General features: G+C 44.8%; 1 protein-coding gene across 1 annotated transcript in view; it reads right to left on the bottom strand.

Annotated features, from left to right (window-relative positions):
- LOC138581981 (coiled-coil domain-containing protein 159-like) overlaps window positions 1–20222 on the bottom strand; it is a 461570-nt gene that overhangs the window by 105809 nt on the left and 335539 nt on the right. Inside the window, exon 9 of the mRNA XM_069652881.1 lies at window positions 13024–13091. Coding sequence (XP_069508982.1) covers window positions 13024–13091 — 68 coding nt within the window. The remainder of the gene's footprint in view (window positions 1–13023; window positions 13092–20222) is intronic.

Genomic DNA, 20222 nt, shown 5'->3' with positions numbered 1-20222 from the left:
GGACAGCTGGAGAGTTGGAATCCAGAGATTCAAGCAGTTCCTCATGGGTGTTCAGAAGAGCTGTTTCGTGCCTCTGGATGCTCGGAATCCAGATTGATGGACGTGGAGGCAACCAACAAGTTTAGTGTGCAGGATCAGTTGGGGGAAGACCAGATTCTCCAGGTGTTTCCCAAGGAAGGAGGTGATAGGTGTTGGGCGGTAGATGGCTGGACAAGACGGGTCTGCAGAAGGTTTTTTCAGGAGGGGGCACACAAGGGAGTGCTTGAGGGAGGAGGGGAAAGATTGAGTAGCAAAAGAGTGGTTTCAGAAATCAGCAAGTGCAGGGGCAAGTGCACCACCATGCATGCATTCATCGCCAAACACCACGGAAATGAAGGCATGCGTGTGGCCGCCCAGTCAGCGGAAACTCGATGGGACAATGCTGAGGAACTCCATGAGTATGACTTACAGCAGGTCAACATAATTATAACATCAAGCAAGCATTTACCCCCAAACACCAGAAAATACAAAAGGATACATGTTGCCCCCTCTGTCACATTCACACTGCCAATAGAGAATTAAGAGGGAAGACTTCCCCAGGAACCATCAGATACGCACATACCCTAGCCTGCCACACCCAGGAACCATTTGAGCCCCACAATGCCAGGTCAAGCAAACAGCAAACCAAAGGCCCTGCTGTGTGGCTCAACTATGCGCACTACAGTTTCAAGGCAAACACAGTTCTTCAGCAATGCTCCACAGCTACAGTGACGCTATTTGAAATGCTCATTGCCACCCTATCCACTACTACCACAGGTAAATACTGCATGCCCAGCATGCACAGGCTCAATGACGTATGGCCTGAACAGCCAGCTTTCATTTCAAGTCTCCCAGCCACCCGCGAGCCGGGGGCCCGGGACAATCAAAGCGAAAGTACCGGCAATTATAAATACAACTTTGTTGTATTTATGATTGCCGTGGTTTTCTTTTTAAGTTTCCTGAGCTCCCCCCTTCTATTTATAATTGCTGCACCTTTTGTTTTAAGCAAGTACAGGCAATTATGAATAATTCGCCGGCATACGGCAGAGTATTCATAATTGATGCGACTTTAGTTTTCAGTTTCCCGTGCTCGGGAAACTAGAAAAGAAAGTAGCAGCAATTATGAAAACGCCGCCGGCAGCCGCCAAAGTATTTATAATTGCTCTGCCTTTCATTTTACGTTTTCTGCGCTTCCCTTTGCTTGAGGAGCACAGAAAACGTAAAATGAAAGTGAAGGCAATTGTAAACACTGGCAGCCTCCTCTCCATGTTAAGCTCTGCTCTCTGGCTGCAGTAAGAAAAAGCTCCCAGTAGGGGGCTTTTGCTGCTTGATTATTGCTGCCAGAGCAGAGCTTAACTTAACATGAACAGAGGAGGCTACTTCTGATCACAAAATGGATGCCCCGATGTAAAAACTTTGAGACTCATTTGCTCAAAATTTTACATAGGAACTTTCTTTAAAAATATGTTTTATATTTATTTTTTTGATTATTGCCCACCTTTTGGGACAATAACATTTTTGAGTGAACTTCCCCTTTAACTGTTCTAGCATCTGTGAGCATGAAGCTTTCTCTCCTTTTTGAATGAACACGGGCCTTCCGCTTTTATATGCTAATTGATAGTGTAAATCTTCGTTTAGATGATCGTGTGACCTGTCACAACCAGCGTAGTCCTTTTACCATGTTGGCGCATGGCCTGTCACACCCAGCTCAGTTCTTTCTCTATGTTTGCCCACGCTCAGACCCTCTCCGACTCGGGTCTTTCTCTTAACGCTGCTTCCCGCCCACTCTACTGCAATTACAACGTAGTGGGTAAGATTCTCACACAAATGCTTTCTACCTTTGAAGTGTGATCTCTCAATAAGCTTTAGTCACTGAACAAAGGCAGCGCGCTTCCTTCACGTTGCTCCTTTAACAGCGAGAGCTGTCTGAAGGACCAGATCTGCGTGCCTTATCACAGCAGTTCAACATTATAGAAATGTTTTCTTCTCTCTCACCAAACTCTTGGAATTACAATAAGTGAAACTTTAAAATCTCCTTTCTCTGCTCACTTGCTTAAAACACGTTTTTAGTCCAAATATAAATATGTAAAAGCATTCACAAGAACTCAGCTTTCACTGCAAAATGAATTAAACCGTCCCACCATGCTACTGGATCATCTCTCAAGAATAACTCTCAAGAATCTCTCAAGAATAACTCGAGTAATTTCCTTATTTCCTTGAAGGCCTAAAAACTGGAGCGGAACTAAATAGGTCCTTGAGTTTCTGTCAATGAAAGGCATTTTAGAATTCTCTCAGGATTCCAAGTTGCCTACCTCATCAGTAGAGCTTTTAACTGCCTCCTACATCTTGTCTTGGGTAACCTACTTCTTCCTGTAACAAATAGTTAAGGAAAATATTTACCTTGTTAAAAAGTGTACAAATACCACATTTAATCTGCCTTAACTAAATATATATATATATATATATATATATATATCCCCATAACCAGGATCATATATGCATAACCAGGATCCTGACAGTACCCCCCGTTAAGCCCCTGACCCAGGGCAAGGCTTAAAAGGATTCCTGCGATGAAAATGTACTGTCAACAAAAGAGCATTAACAAACACAGCCCCCTCCCAGGATCTTTCCCCAGGACCAAAGCCATTCCAATCTATCAGGCATTGGAGCTCCCCTCTAAACACTCTTAAGTCCAGGACTGCTTGCACCTCAAATTCCTCTTCATCTGCTACCAAGATTGGAGATGTATTTTCCTTCGATCTTGTCCCTTTTGTAAAACGTTTTACTAAACTTACATATAAGGTGGGTAGGTATGGTGTTACCCCCTCTGCATCGCAGATCACTCCTTGCCTGTTTGTTAATTTGATGCACTTGGTTATATTTTATTTCCTGTTTTGATCTGTTCCTTTTACAGTCAAGGCTTGGCGTGCTGCGGCGGGTGACGGGACACCGTTGTTCAGTTCTACTTTATTTCTAATTTAATTTACTTTACTTTATTGTGTTGGTTATTTCAGACCATTTTTACTTTTTGGTTCCTTCTATGCCACTGGGGTGGAAGCAGGGGGCCTGGCCTCCTATATGCCTGGGGTCTCGCTCCCACTGGCATTTCTTCTTTCAATGTCTTACCGGCACGCATCTTTGAGAATCTTTCTTCCCTGCCTAATCTACAGGGTTAGCAGGATTGGCTTATTCTGGTTCTCATGTCGCCAGCTCCGTCCCGCTGCATCTTAGCAGGTTCAGTGGTACTCCCTCTGCTACTCTGATCACTCATTGCCTGTTTGCCAATTTTATTTATTTGGTTATATTTAATTTCCTGTTTTGTTCTGTTCCTTTTATGGTCACGACTCACCCTGCTTCGGCAGGAAACTGGGCGCTGTTTGTTTGACTTTATTTCTAATTTAATTTATTGTGTTGGTTACTTTTTGGTTCCTTGTATGCCACTGGGGTGGAAGGAGGGTGCTGGCGTTTCTTCTTTTCATTTCTGACCGGCACGCGTCTTTGAGAGTCTTTCCTCCCTGCCTAGTCCACAGGGTTAGCAGGATTGGCTCCTGCAATACAATGCGCTTTTTTGTTCCAGTGTTAGTGTTATTAGGTTTTCTTTTACACGTGAGAGGTTTGTTGATCTTGTCCCCCACCCCCACCCCAGTTCCCAACAAGCTTTTCTGTTGGTACTTTATCTCCATTGCAACATTTGCTACATTGCAGTGTATTAAGCGCCCGCTCCCTTGTTGCTCACTCTGCTCATTGTAATGATCTACTGAGCGATAGCTCCTCAGACTTTGCTTTCATCACAGAAGTGTGGCTTTGTGAATCATCTGTCCCAGCGATGCTTCAGTTGCTGCCTCCTGCTTTTAAGATCATTCATGTAGATCGTGTCTCTGACCATCCTGGTGGTGGAGTGGCAGGGATCAGTGTTTAGGGAGCATCTTACAACTTGATCATGGCATCAGAATGGAAGCGATGCTCTCCCATTTTATCCTAGTAATGATTCTTCTTTCATTATATCTTTTGTGGAACTAATAGCCGGGGTTCAACTTCGCTATTCCAATTTTGCATAGTGGCTGATTTTAATATTAAAATAAATGTTCCATCGGACATGGCGGGCATGAGGTTGATTGAGGTTATGGATGAGCTCGCTCTCCCCACCTGGTGTCGGGTCCTACATATCAGCGGGGCAATACCCTTGACCTAATTTTCACCTACTGCTCGGACATTTTATTTCAATTGGCTCTTCCAATCTGTTGGTCTGACCATTTTCTTATTTCATTTTCTTGGAAGGCGGCCAGGGCCTCAGTGAACATAGATCCTGAAGCCGTCTTGGTCGTAATTGGCGGTCTGCCTTACGCAAACTGATCTCAAGTCAGTTGCCGTCCTTATGCGTAGATTTCCCCCCACCCTGATTTTTATACGATTTACCAGGCTCTGACCACTATTGCTGACTATGTCGCCCCACTTAAAGTGCTTAAAACTAAGGGGGGGGTATCATAACCTTGGTTTAATGATCATCTTCGCGCTCTACTCCTTCAGCGGCGACGGGCAGAGAGCAAATGGAGGATTTACTACTGTCCAATAGCTAGGCAAGCTCTTCAACACATTACTAGAGAATCTCACAAAGCAAAGCTTGAGGCAAAACGTGCCTTTCTCTCTCAGCAGGGGAGAGATCTTTGAACCAACCTCATGAGTTATTTAAACTTGTTCGCTCTTTGTCATCTTTCTTCCCAGAGGCGGCTCCCGCCTCTCAAGCCTTATATGATTCTATCTCACTCGATTTTCAGAAAAAAAGAAAAAGAAATTGAGGAAATTCGAGCCAATATTCAGGCTTCCAATCTATGGTTTTCGCATTCCCAGTGCCGGGCCCTGTTAGGATGTCTTTCCAGTGCTTATCCCTGACGAAATCTTAGTGGCCACATGCAGGCTGAAGTCAGCCTCCCCTACAGACGCCATCCCTGTGTTCCTACTGAAGGAGGTGATAACCTGTCTAATTCCAGTTTCCCTTAAACACGCTGCAGTGGTCACTTTATTGGAAAAACCTACACTTGATGCTTTGCTTCCTGCCAACATCCGTCCTATCTCTTTGCTTCCTTGCTCAATGAAATTGCTTGAGTCTTTGGTCTGTCCTTTTCTTGCCTCTTTCCTCGAGAAATCCTCTCTCTTTCATGCATCTCAGTCGAGTTACCGGCCAGGACATGGTGCAGAGGCCGTACTGGTCTTAGGTGTGGACGACCTTACTCTACTGTAGGAGCAAGGCGGGACAGGGGCACTGATACTGCTTGAGCTGTTTGCCACTTTTGATACTATCTACCATGCCGTCCTGCTGCGTCACCTCGCTGGGGCCGGCCTCTCGGGTACAGTGCTGTCCCGGTTCACCTCCTTTCTATCTGATCACTCCCAGTCTCTTTCTTCCACCTTTCCGTTCTACCCCCACTGCTCTTTCGTGAGCTGTTCCTTCCTCAAGGCTCTTACCATTTCCCTGGTACTGTTCAATGTTTATGTTCAGACACTCACCAAGCTCACCACCTCCCACGGCTTCTCTTGCGATGCCTATGCTGACGACACACAGATTCTGGTTTGGCTGGAGCTGCCATTGCCAGAGACTGCTGTCAAGTGTAGGACATGCCTTGAGGCTGTAAGATAGTGGGTATTTAACAACTCGTTGGAATTGAGCGCAGGAAAGATGGAGGTATTGATTGTGGGTTCTTCAGAGGCTGCTGTCCTTTGGTCACCTCTTCTGGCCTCCTTCGTTGGGCCGTTGCCCTACTCCAGTGCTGATGAGGAAGGACCTTGGGGTACAAATTACGTCATCCTTATCGATCGCTCCTCAGATCAGTGCAGTCTGCCAGGCTGGGCATCTTAAACTAAAGATGCTGTGCAAGGTTCTTCTTCTCTTGCCCCTTCATCTTCGAGCACCAGTGGTCCCTTCTCTGGTGTTATCCTCCTTAGACTACTGCAATTTGCTGTTTCTATCACCGCCGGCCTACCTTATTCAGCACCTGCAGATTCTGCAGAATTCAGCAGCCCGTGTGACCACCTCTACCCTTGGCAGTGCCCATGTTTCTCTGGCCCTGCACAGCCTACATTGGCTGACAGTGGTAAAACGTGTTAAATTTAAGGCACTTTGTCTAGTTTTCCGTGCCTTCATGGGACTAGAACTGCCTATCTTCAGGCTAAATTCAGGTTTTATGTGCCTTGCCGATCACTGCGATCTGCTGAGGCTTGTTTGGTTGAGGTTCCATGGTTTAGGCTTATCTGGGATGGTGGCCGATGTTTCTCAGTTGCTGCTGCCTCCTTGTGGAGCTCTCTCCCTCGAGCCCTTCAGTCGGTGGAGAACTATATCGTGTTCAGGCGTTCCCTGCAGACCTATGTTTTCTAACTAGTCATTGACCTGACTAAGTTAGAGCCAAGATGCCTCAGGGTGTACGTTGCTCTTTATAAGTGCAGATAAGATAAGATGAATTTTCAAATGAGATGGTTATTTAATCTCACAGCAACAGGAGACAATACCTTTTCAATCTCAGAAGAACCCAAGAAACGCAGACTGAATGTATTCTTCTCCTTAAGCCTGATATAACGTTAGGACAACCACACCAAATCTCTTGCCTGATACTTAGGAGCTGGCCTACGAGATCGATCAGCAAACATTTTACAGGACCTTTTACTCTGCTGTATGTAAAGCTAGCACTGCCTGTTCCAGAGTCTCCTGCCCAGAAGGACAGAAGCTGAACAGTTTGCGAGACTGACCCAGAGTAGGGAGGTTAAGACCACTGCTCTTTCATCAACAATATGCAATTAATTGTCCCTATGCAACACATCGCGTAAATCCCACAATGATCACGCCTTCACGGAGCCCATGTTCTAATCGAAAAACCTGAAGATTGATTCTGAACCTCTCTGTGAAGTCTTTTTTCTTGTAAAGGCTAAGATAGTAGAGTTCTTCTCTAGGTTCTTATCCCATAGCAATAGGGGGCTAGTCAGAAATATATTGGCGCAGATGATCTAGCTTCTGTACCTAATGCATGTATGTGCGTAAGAGGCCTGCCACTGCGCCAGCCTAGCTGGAAAGCAACAGAATGATGGGTAAAACTACAAGTCTGAGAATGCGAGAATGAACTGTGATGGGAGTGAGTGATCAAAACACAGAGGTAGACGAGATGCCCTCTGGAACGCAGAGTCATCACTTCCTTTCCAAAGTGCCTGTGGGGAGGTGTGGTCCAGATGTGGGGTGGGATATTGTTGTTTAATGCTGGTGTATAGCAGGTAATGTGCTAGTGTAGCAATGAGGTTAACCCCAAAGAACAGAAAGACCTGTATTCTATTTAGGGCTGCTAGTGGGGGTTGCTAAAAAAGGACGCCTGCTAGCGTATTCTGATCATGAGAGTAAGGAGAAGCAAAACATCACTGTCCTATGCCATATTGAAGATAACTGCATCCCCATTATATGTATCACTTAATGACAGTGCATTATGATCTTAAATATATTTATTCTTTATAAAGAGAAAAAAAATACTTGGAAAATGAATTAATAACAGAAAGTTATTACTCATTTTAATGAGTAATAACTCATTAAAATGTTGCTCATGTTATTTTTATTCCCACAAGTATTTTAACACATAAAATTGTAAAGCATAAGAATCATTTTAAGCATTTGAAATATAGTCATATGGTAATTTTACAATACAATAAACCAACAAAACATTTGAATCTAAAAATGACATTTCAATTGTCATTGGACTGGACATTGAATCTGGAGCCAACATATGCCAAGTGTTTCGTGCATGTGCACTTTTTAAAGACTATATGTGGGCTGTAGAGGGAACACGAGAATAAGACAACACAGAAAGGGATACAGTTAATACTGCTCTGTGTGCTGCTTATTTACTAGAAACAAATGTCATATCTTGTGTCCTTCGGAGTTGATTCAATAGCTCAGATCAACAAAATTAAAAATGATCAATAGTGTTCCATCATATTTAGGTAGGTGGGGAATTACGCATATTGTTTAACTCAAGTACAGTAGATGCTTTAAGTAAAAGCTGATAGAGAACATGTGTTGAAAAGATGTGAAGCCAATTAGATCTTTGGCTTTAATTCAGCTGTAGTAATCAAACGTGAGGGCAGGAGGGAGAGTTAAGCAGGGTATGGCCCCAACTCTAGACAGTTTTAACACAAAAAAGAGGCCACAAACCACTGTAAAAATACTTGGTTATAGCTCATGAAAAATCCAAAAGCCTCAGTGGACAAGGACCCATGCAAGGTAACCCCAGAAGAGGGTATAGATGCTAACAAGGCTGGGGTAGGAGGACAGAAAGGGACAGAGTGAATATCTGACTGTCCCTACCTAGATGTGATATGTCCACTAGGTAACGGTGCTGGGCTGCTTACAAACAGCAGATAGAAAAAGAAATAAACTAGCCACTTCTACGTAAGTAATACTTTCAGCCTTTTTGGTCCTGTTCCACTCTCTTCTACTGTGTGAAGTATGTAGAGAGAGAAGTGCTCAATGGTGATTTGGTTTTGAAAAAAAGAGGGAGAACACCAGCGGTCAAGTGTAGGGGCATCCAGTGAGGTATTGGTAAGTTTATTATCCACTAGAATGTCCCTTTGGCCGTGGTGGACTGAGGGCTAAAAACGACACAAAACACAATGGTAGACAAACAAAAAAGACACCAAGTTCACTGTCCGTATTGTGGTGATGTTGATATTACGGATTGCGGAAGATCGTAAAAGGTATGCTCAGACTACAAGATAAGCCCAATTTATGCCTTCTCGTGTGTAGCAACCACTGTCGACCGTCGACCGGTTTCAGTGGCAAACGTGTAGGTAAGGCCACTTTCCTCAGGACAGTCTTATACTTTAATTCAGCTGTCACAGGACTAAATATTGATCATGAACAAGGGCACTTTTGATTAGGAATGCCATTTTGTTATATTCTGGATTGCACAAAACATCAAACTAATATTCAAATATTGAATGTACACTTTTTGACATTACTTACAATGTTATTCTATTATTGTGACAACCCAGTTTGTGCAAAGCATCAGCCTAACATTTTAAAGATCCTTGTATGTGTATTTGCATTGCTAGCAAATGTTGTATTAGCTCAAGAAGAGGCAATCACTTTGTAGATAACAAGATCATTCCGAAATATACCACCATTGTACAGCGGCATATAATATAAACTGTACTTTAATTTAACAACATATGTCTATGTTCAAAGTTCTCTTTTCCTCTCTCACCTCAGAAAATGAAATAAAAGAATGCTTTTAATTTAGACAAATGATCATAGATCACTTTCTAAGTGCAACACAATTGGGGAATCCAGCTATATAAGTCCTGCTTCTGTAAAATCAACATTGATATTGAAAAGAGCAGTGACATAGTGGACAGAAATCCAACAGGTCATATATCAGAATTGTTGCTAGCCCTTTACCCCACGTTATCTTTCACTTTCCTTTAGATAGACCGTTAGGTTCATGAACAAGCAATGAAAATGGAAATGATCAACTGATGTGCAAAACCCACTCTTGCCTCCTGATGAGCCCTCTGTTTCCGATGGTGAATCACGTGTAGAGGAACCAACACTGAGGAATCTAAATCATCTTTTGAAGGATTGATTGCATTAAGAGCACCAATAAATCAGAAGGTAGCCAAACTATTGATCTCGTTATTTTGTACGGCCACACACCCAACCAGAAGAACTTTAGTTGGCGTGGCAACTGCGCCTAGTTCTAATTAGCCTTCTGTTTATAACAAGGTGTCCAAAGGATACCTGGCTGATGTAACATTCATATGCCAGGTACACTAATAAAAGATTGTCTTCATTGAGGACAAAGCCCATACTGGTGGAAGGCGTTTATGGTATTGCATGGCGGTTCAGCTAGAGAGAAGTTTACAAGTGAAGAATCTCTTGCTCCTCTCATTCGAGCTAAAGGTGAGCATATCAATGACTGTTTTGTCATAGTCAGGCATTCACTTTAAATATCAACATTAACGACGCATACCTCTATTCGTTTACAGAAAGGAGGCGTATTACCATAGTGGTGGTGGCGGCGTTCTGTTAACTCATGTCGTGTTAAGGACGTGTGATGGCTTTTAGGCGAACTCAAGAGTTCACGGGAGTGGTTGAAACTACTAACCACGTACTCATAAATCGGATGCCAAGGCCGCTGATGGGAGGTGTCAGAGCCGGCAATTGGCTTTGTGCAGAATGTGCTGAAGGACCCAAAGGAGAGTTGGAAAGAGGAACTCCCCCACTCTGGTGGAGTGGCACAGAGAAGAGAACTAGCATGACCCTTGCATGTAGTGTGATATGATGAGTAGATGGGAGAACAAATGAAATGACTGGACGGGGGAATGAACGATTGTGCGAATAAGTGAATTAATTTAAGTGTCAGTGAACGGATTCAACAAATGAAATGAGAGCGTGATCGAGGGGGTGTGGTAAATGAATGGTTGAATAAAATAATGGGCCTCATTATGACTCTGGCGCTAATGGGTTAACGGCGCCGTAAAAGGCTGCGGCGCCGTTAACCCATTAGCGCCTTACTACGAGGTCCCTTTGCGGGACCCGACCTGAACGGCTGGTCTAGACCAGCCATTAAAGTAGGGACCCGCAAAGGGATCTTGGTGCTAAGTACGGTACCACAATTTGCAGTACCTTACTTAGCGCCTTCCCCAGTCCCATTGAGCCCAATGGGAATGGGGAAGGGCCAATGTTCAATGGGGAATTACCGCCCCGCCAACCTTGTAATGGGGCGGTATTTCCCCATTTAACATTGGCGGACTCGTTATGATACCGGCATCAACCATGGTGCTAATAGCGCCATGGTTTAGCGCCAGTATCGTAATGAGGGCCAATGAGTGAATAGGTGAAAAAACAGAATAAGTGAATACAACTTGGTGAGTGAACCAATTATTGGGTTATTAATTAGTTAATGAATGAAAACATTAGATTAATCAAGGAATGGGTGAGAGTCTGTATTTTTAGAACCAACGCCATTTTATTTTATAGTGTCCTGGTCGTACATTAAACATGGACCGAGCTAAGCTGCAGCCATGTTTATGGAAGGCGCGATGAGCCGCTGCCATGGTTAGGGAGTTGGTGCACAATGAGTGCTGATTGGTGAGCACGCACATGAGAACATAAGACAGTACACCCATTACGTCAGTTGTTCCAGGGCTTGGGAAAGCCATGTTGTGCCCACAATCACCAATGTACGTTTAGTAGATGCCTTGGGAGCCTGAATGGGAAAGCTTGTGGGCAGAGAGCTGCTGAGACCATTGCGTTACGAGGACAGATCGGCTAGAGCGGTGGTGTGCACCGTGTGGGTAGGAAAACCGAATGGTACCGTAGTCTCGTGCGGTGCTGTAAAGCCATGTTTTCCAAGGCCGGACGATGCACCAGTAGGAAGCTCACTGTTAATGTAACCAACTAAATGCATCATACTGACTGTACCATATGAAGCTCATTGTGTAAAACCCTATAGAAGCCCTGAGTTTCCTGTGCTCTGGCGTGGATACCATGCCACTGTCCTGCACCTATTTCTGCACAGCTGTATGGAAATAAACCTGCAACTATCGTTGCTGCCTCACATCCTATTTGAATTATTGGGTGAAAGACTGCGGTCCCTTCTAAGTGAATGATAAATATATTGTGGCGATTGATAGAATTTTACTTCAGGTCTGTGGGTGTACATGAGCCTGAGAAGGTGCAGGGGAGCAGCCATCACTGTGGTAACTGGTGACATGAGAGCTGTAACCATGCTAAGTGGTGGTGGCACTTAAAAAACAATTAGTTGGCAAGTGCACAAGTTCCTATTAGCCTATGTGAGGTTGCAGTAAGCCACCGTCTGAGGCGCAGGTATACCTACCTACACGCCCCACATTAGATCATGAAGGCAGGTTCACTTGCCTGAGAACCATGACTACCACGTGACTGCCGAGCCCACAGTTTTGGTACCATTCGGTGCGATGGCAAGTTCCAGAAGAAGTGGTGGTCTGTGTCACGTGGGTGGGCCGAGCAGTATTGCAGCGAGTTTGGATGGTCTTTAAAGCCATGCCACCAGAGGCGTTGCTAGGGAGGGGATAGGGGGCTATAGCCCCAGGTCTTTTGGTTGTAGCCCCAGATAGAATCTAAGGGGCTACAACCAAAAGGCTAGCTAGCCCCGGGGTCCGACAGTGCCGCCATTAGCCTAGCCCCGGATCTTTTTCCATACCTAGCAACACCCCTGCATGCCACCAGGAAGTCTATTGCTAATGTAGCGGACTAATTGGGTCTTCCTGACTTTTCTTATGAGGTTCATTGTGTAAAACAGTTAAATAACGGCATGAGGTTTCTGTGCTCGCGACCTCATCTGGGAGAAGGGGCTACTATGCTGTTTTCCGGACTCATTTCTCTATAGAGCACCGAGAGACCATGCAGATGGCAACAGTGCGCGGTACAAGAACCTGTAACATAACAGCTGTACGGTAATAAACCTTGTCTCAGCCTTTGCTGCTGATTTCCCTGTTGGATTATTTGGTGATCAGCCGAGGCCTTCTGCAGTATGTACAATTGAACAGGTGAATACATCACATCGAATGCACAAATGAACAAATTAATGAGTGTATGAGTGAGTGGATGAAAGTATTACATTAGTGAGTGAAAGAGTGAATGGGTGTTTGCCTTAATGAGTGAATGAAAAAATAGAAGGGATGAATACTAAAGGGACAATACATTAATGAATGAACAAGTGAAAGGGGGAGTAAATCACTGAGTGAATGAACAAATTAAACGCTTGAGTGTGTAACTATGAATGAGGGGCCTCATAGGTAATGTGTATAGATAGCTATGCGTGCTGATTTTCCTCCACGTGCCTAGGATGTGTTGTCAAATTCTGGATGAAGAGGCAATGCCAGATGCAGGGGCAACATACGGAAGATGATGGTGGCGCTTTCCCTGCACCCTGCTCTAGGCGCTATATTCCTTCACAGTTTTCAGTAGTGATAGGTATGAGGTGAAATACGTACCCAGTCTGGACTGAACTTGCTCCAAGTCAGCTCGCAGGTTCTCCACCTCCTTCCACAGGAAAGTCTTGCTGTCAGAACACAGGAGACACAAAGACATGGCACACGCTTGTTTTTTTAATCAAAAGATTGTGTCAGCAAAGGGGGTTCAAGATTGAGAGAGAGACTTGAAAGAAATTGGATGGGAATAAAGTGGTATGAAAAGTAAAGGAAGAGGATGAAGCGGGAAGGAATTGGGAAAGAGCGAGGTGAAAGCAGGGTAGAAAAGTAAAGAGGTACCAAAAGGCAGAAGAAAGCTATGAGGAAGAGGTGGCGAGAGCAGCAGAAAGAAGGAGAAAGGAATGGAGAGAGCGGGAGAAAGATAGAGATAGAATGAGAAAGGATGGAGATAACGAGAAAGAGGAGTGGAGAGAGTGGGAGATAGATGCAGCGAGAGAAAGAGGAATGGAAGGAGCAGGAGAGAGAGAATAAGAAAATGATGGAGGGAATGGAAGACAGAGAAATAGGGAAGAGAGCAGGAGAGAGAGAATGAGAAAGTGGTGGAGGGAATGGAAGACAAAGAAAGAGAGGAGTGGGAGACAAAACACAAAGAGAAATAGGGATGAGACCAGGAGAGAGAGAATGAGAAAGGGAGCGATGAAGAGAGCAGGAGATAGAAAAGGCGAGAACACGAAAGAGAGTGGGAGAAAGACACCGAGAAATAGGGATGGGGAGAGCAGGAGAGTGGTAATGAGAAAGGAAAGAGTGAAGAGAGCAGGAAAAAGACAAAGAGAGAACAGGAAAGGTTGTGGGAAAGGTACAGAAAGAGACACAGAAAACAGGATCAAGACCGAAAGAGTGAACAAGAAAGAGGGTGGTAGAAAGACACCAAAAAGGAGAACGATCAGGGGGTGGAGAGAGTGGGAGACCAGCACATATAACTAGGCAGCCGAAAGAGAGAGGGATTGGAGAGCAGGATCAAGACGGAAAGAGTGAACAAGAAAGAGGGTGGTAGGAAGAGAGAGACACAGAAAAGGAGAAAGATCAGGAGATGGAGAAAGTGGGAGAACAACACAGATAAAGAGGCACAGAAAGAGAGGGATTGGAGAACAGGTGAGTGAGAAGGAGAAAGGGAGGGATGAAGAGAGCAGGAGAAAGATATGAAGAGAGAACAAGAAAGAGTGGGAGAAAGACAGAAGGACACAGAAAAGAGAGCAGAAGATAGAAAGAGTGCGAGAACAACACAGATAAAGAAAGACAGAAGAAAAGGGGATGGGGAGACAAAGAGAGACAATGAGAAAGGGAGGAAGAGATTAGGAAAAAAACACAGCAAAAAAGAGGGAGAACAAGAAAGAGTTGGAGAAAAACAGAAAGACACAGTTAAGAGAAATATCATGAGATGGAGAGAGTGGGAGGACAACGCAGATCAAGAAAGACAGAACGAGGGATTGGAGAGCAGGAGAGAGAACGAGAAAGGGGGTCGAAAAGAGCAGGAGAGAAAGAGAATAATAAAGAGAGTGGGAGAAAGACAGAGAAGGAGACACAGAGATAAAGAGAAAGATCAGGAGCTGGAAAGAATAGGAGAAAAACACAGATGAAGAAAGAGGCAATGAAAGAGATGGAGCGAGCAGGATAACGATTAAGAGAGGCACAGGGTGAGAATGAGAAAAAGGTGAGGAGCACTGGCAGGACGCTATAGTGATCAGGCGCCAGAGCTCTTCTAAGATGAGCAGCAAAGAAACAGAATTCCACCCAAACCTCAAATGCTACCCATAGTTCATCAATGTTCAGACGATGAGCTAATGCTAGGTCCAGAACTACAACATCAGCGTCTACAGTGCGCACTAGGGCTTTATTATACTTCCACCAAGGAGGTGCTCCCCCAAAACCCCCTCACAGGCTGACGAATAGCGGATGCCAATACTCCCAGCAAGCAGTGCTGAAACACTGCAGGAACTGCAGCACTCTGCTGGGGCACTCCCCCTTTGTCAAGGGGAGTAGGATGCCAGTGTCGGCCTCTTCATGTGAGCACTGAGCCAGTCTCAAGAGGTCTTGACAATTATACATCTTTTGGTGCCCTTTGTAGTAATCACCTGCTTGTGGCAACAGCTGCTGCAGTTGTTGCCAAGAAGGGAAACCATTCAGTCGTGTTTTCATCAACACAGAGAAACTTTTGTCCATTTTTTGGAACGGTACTTGTTGGCTCAACACGTTTCCAACACCCTTTTCCCCTTTGTCAGCTTGTGTCAACCTTCAAGCTCTCAGGCCTATTCCCATCCCAGATCATAATACAAGCTGGGATTTTATGTCGGTCACGAAAGCAATTGCATGATCTTGGGAAAATGTTTTGCAAACCTTGGTCGCAGCATGTGGACAGTGGCCGCCCCATCAAGAATGGCAACCTGGACTCTAGTGAGGGAGATATTTTCTTTCCCAGGTGTGAGCAGTGCTATGGATCAAGCCTTCTGGATCTCGGACTCCCCAATCTTCTAAAGTGCTGGAGGGTAGGCGTGGTGGAAGAAGTCCCCCAGATCACTGTTGTGGATCGGAGATGCAGTGTTCAGTCTGGAGAAGAGTGAGCAGTCATGCATTAGTGATGCTAACTGCAACGGTGTGTTCGGCCTTTGTCCGCTGGGAGGACGGTTGAAGAGATGGAGGCTGTTCTGTTTTAGAGAATCTGTGATACATTTGGTTTGCTTAGCAAGCCTCTCACTGGTATGTGTCTCATATTGTTGAACTCAACGTTTGTCAGTCCTGACCGCTGGGTCTGCCACCACTGGATGCAATGTAGCTCTAATGCCCAGTACAAGAAGATCACCGTTTCACCAGAGGGCTTTCCCATGTCGTCGACTGCTCGGGGGAGAATCTTTTCCTTTTTGGCCTCATGTTCCACCGCTTCTTAATTGGTCTCAAATTCCTCTGTATTCTTCTCATGGGTCTGATTAAGGGCAATAGCAGAGCATGCATGTTTTGACTTTCTAAACACACATTTTCCTGCATACATTCTTCATAGCTTCTACAGTGACGATCATTAACTGGAATCACATGACATGTCAAGAGGTCTAGCCGCCCCCCCCCCCACCGAGCGGTAGAATATATGGGAACCCCATTGAGTGAAACGGCCATCTTATTGTACTGGACATTGGAGCTATAGTGCATCCAGTGATGGCCGACAGCGCTCAGCCAGGCATATTCGTTCTGCATGGCTTGCCTGTATTAGTTGATAGTCACTCACCTTTGTCGAGGCCTTCTTGCTTTGGCAATGGACAATATGTTCTGATCCTAGAAGCAGGAGGGAGGCTGGTTTAAGACTAGGGGAGGGAGATGTGTAGTCTTTCCATCTGCACAAGTATCAGAACGTCTTCCTTTGCGCTCATCTCGCGAGGCCACTTCCCCATCCGTGCTTTCTCCTCCTCACTGGCTATCCTTTGCATCTCGTCTATTGTTTCACTTTCTCTGTATGATCTTTACATGTTTGCATGGTTTGACCTCTCCTGCCTTGCGTCACCCATTTCTTTTTAATCTCCTCCCCGTTCTCTCTTCTCCAAGTTTCAATTCCTTTTATCTGTCCACTGTGCCTCCACCCTGTGCTTCATCCGGTTTCCATTCCTTTATTCGGTTAGCAACAAAGCACTGGCATGCCCTTCCTCTTTCCCTTTGCGTTCTCTCTCTCTCTCTTCCCATCACATCTTAAGGGTCACCTGTTCTCAATTGGATTGTTCATGATTCATTTACACCTATTTGCTTGTATTGCCAATTTTGTTTGTAAAACACTGTGGCGCATATATAAAATAATGTCTAGTCCTCGTCCAATCAGTTTCACAGGATATTTTGTCTGGATGTTTAAACAGTGATATCCCTGGTCCATGGAATGAGCTAGGAGAAGAAGTAGAGCTAAGATTGGGATCACTCTTGACAACCGCACTAGTCGTAAAGAGCCCTCTTTTGAGCCGATAAGGAATGATAGCTTTCTCTATATTGTTGTGATAACATTTTTTTGGCTACCTTTAGTGTTCTTAAGGCTCTCATCTTTTTGACAAAGGGACTCTTTCCAAATCGTGGTGGATAGCGGGGGCGGCCTCCCTTGCCTCCGCACCTCTCCGCTGGGTACACAGTGCTTTTGAAAAAGAGAGTGCTCCTCCCAATGGCGTCCCTCACACAACGGTATTTGCAAAGCTTGTGTTCCGTGCAAGCCTGCTCACTCTGTTGGGTACACAGTGCTTTTGAAAAAGAGAGAGTTCCTTCCAATTGAGTCCCTCGCGCAACGGTAGCTGCAAAGCTTGAGTTCCGTGCAGGCTCACCCACTCTCAATATTCTTTCTGCTAGCTCTGATGAGGCTACCCAGATTATAGTATAACCTCAAGCAAACTCCTACACAGAGAGCAGCAAACACACGATAGAGCAGGGTGATACATCTCGTAGGCCTTTTTAAAGAACAGCCTCCATTATTGCTTGAGCGGGAATCTGCAATGGCTCTATAGTCTACGATGATCCTTTGAAAATATACTAGGTGTGCCACAGGTCTCATACATACACTTATGCCATATACTTCACCTGTCTGCCGTACTATGAGGCAGAGGCTGGTGAAGCCACAGACCCAGGATCTCAATATCTGACTGAACAGAAGAGCAGTGATAGGAAGCCAGGTCTCTGGTCAAGCCTATGTCCTGCCCGCTCAGGGGAGGCATACCTCTCAACTCACACGCTTTTGGCAGGTGTCACCCGCCCTGAAAGCAGCTCTCTCACCCGCCAATCTCTCTACCCTTCTATATAAATGAATGGGCTTTCACCCGCCAAAAGCAAAATCGTGTGCTTTCACCCGCCATGGGGTGACAAAACGTTGAGAGCTATGGGGAGGTAGACTGGGCAGGAGATCTTCAAACAAATCTTGAGTGATCAGAATTTTGGAATGAAATCTAGCCAGGGGTTTGGAAGGCAGTAAGGGCCAGAGGTGCAACAGAAAAAGGGATGGGGCAAGAGATCATAGAACATAGATGTGAACAAAGGGGGGGGGTGTCAAGCTGAGAGGTCCTGTGTCCACAGAAGCTGCTGAACCCCCAACAATCCCCCTGAAATGTAATTCCCAGACCTAGATTTCAATTCAGCTCTGCAAACTACACCCCAAAGGGAAAGGGCGAAGTGGATAACAAAACAACACCAGGCTGACTGCATCAAGGCTAACCAAAGCTGGACCTGCAGAGGATATAAGAAAAGCAGATACAAATCCTTTTATTACTTACTTAACCTTAAGAGTGGGAAATACTTTAAATCCTTAACTAATAATTAAGAATCATACCTGGTTCTTCCCTTGAAATTTCTTAGAGAAGCTTGTAAAGAAGCTGAAAATCTCTCTTACTTGAGACTCTTGAAATTCACAGCAACTTCTTAATTTGGGCAAATCTGGAAAGTTTTGTTCTTTGCCTTTTTTTTCCAAAAAATTCACCAGTTGTCCAGTTAAATAGTCTTTATTTTTTCTTTCTTTTTCTTTCAAACTTTTCTTTTGTTTTCAAACTTTTTACAATTCAATAAAGTTTGTGAATTCTTGAAGAAACACGTGCTAAACACACACGCGGATTATTTCAATACAGAAGATTTGCACGTTGAAAACTTCCTGCGTTGAAGAACACGCGCACTGTAAGAAAAGTCCACGTGCAGAAAACACACGCGCTTGCAAAAACACGCCAAGCAGAATTCACGCGCAAACGAGATCACGTGCAGAAAACACACGCGCTAGTAAATTCCCGCGCTGATGAATTTCCGCGCCTATTCACACGCGCCTTATAACGCACGCGCAAAAGAGTTCACACGCGATCGAGTACACGCGTTAAAAAGGACACGCGCAGGTAACCACACGCCAGTTGAGTTCTCGCGCTGAAGCACACGCGCTTGAAAACACACGCGCAATAGAGTTCTCACGCGGCAAACAGATTATCGCGCCAGGAAGCACACGCGCTGGAAACACACACGCTTTAGAGTTCTCACGCGACGAACGATTCCCGCGCTAAGAAGCACCCGCGCTGGAAAACACACGCGCTATAGAGTTCACACGCGGCGAGCCGATTCTCGCGCTGGAAAACACACGCGCTATAGAGTTCTCACGCGACGAACAGATTCTCGCGCTAGGAAGCACACGCGCTGGAAAACACACGCGCAGTTGAATACTCTCGCACGCGCAAAGGTTCAACGATTAGTTTCAGATTAGACGTAGTACGCGTTTTACAAATAGCGTTCAAGCGCACTCAGAGAGTTCAATAATATAAATTCAAAGGTAACATTTTACGATTTCTCAAGTAAATGTCATTAAGATAAACAGAGCTGCAGTTAAAACAAAGTCACTTATCTCCAGAACGATTTCTTAAAGATCTTCAGAGTTTCCTGTCTTCAAAATGAATTCCTGACAGCTGATAGCTTTTCCTGAAACCCCCAAGAAAGTAGCCGCTCAACTGCTAACGCCTGAAGGATAAAATCCACCAGGCCCAAGTCTAAAGCAGGAGCAGCCACTAAACACGTCCTCTCAGCTGGGGTTTAGAAGATGAAAGCAAAGAGTGACAGTTTAGAATGTTCATTGTTGTTCAGCAGTGTTTTCTAACCAATCAGAGCTGTCACTGTGAAACTCCATTTTGCCTTGGGTCAGAACCAGGATTCTGAATCAGCAAGTTAAGGCCAAACCAACTACAATAGAAAACTTCCCACCCACACAAGGCTAATCTAAAAAGGATAATAAAAGAGAAATAATGGGAAAGAAACTTGAATAAGGGAAAATAGCCTGAATAGGGGAAGGAAACCTGACAGTACCCCCCTTCTAATGCCCAGTCTCTGGGCCTACCTTATGTGGATTTTTAGCATGAAACTTAGCAACTAAACGGGGGGCATGTACATCAACTGAATCTTCCCATGATCGTTCTTCAGGTCCATATCCCTCACAATCAAATAAATACTGCAACCTTCCCCTCACTTTCCTGGAATCCAAAATTTGTTTAACCACAAATTCCTCAGATGAATCCTCCAAAATCACAGGGGAAGGTGGTGTTCTAAATCTAGTTCCTGAACAAACTGGTTTTAAAAGGCTAACATGGAAAGTAAGATGTACCTTCAAATGCTTGGGTAATTTCAATCGTACTGCCACAGGGTTGATGATTCTCTCTACCTCGAATGGGCCTACAAATCGTGGACTGAATTTATTCTTCCCCTTAATTTTTAGGTACCGGGTAGAAAGCCAAACT

The sequence above is a fragment of the Ambystoma mexicanum genome, chromosome 3q (assembly GCF_040938575.1).
Source record: "Ambystoma mexicanum isolate Mex_15411 chromosome 3q, UKY_AmexF1_1, whole genome shotgun sequence".
NCBI lineage: Eukaryota > Metazoa > Chordata > Amphibia > Caudata > Ambystomatidae > Ambystoma > Ambystoma mexicanum.
The sequence above is the reverse complement of the archived record's forward strand: the minus strand, read 5'-3'. Positions and strand labels throughout refer to the sequence as shown.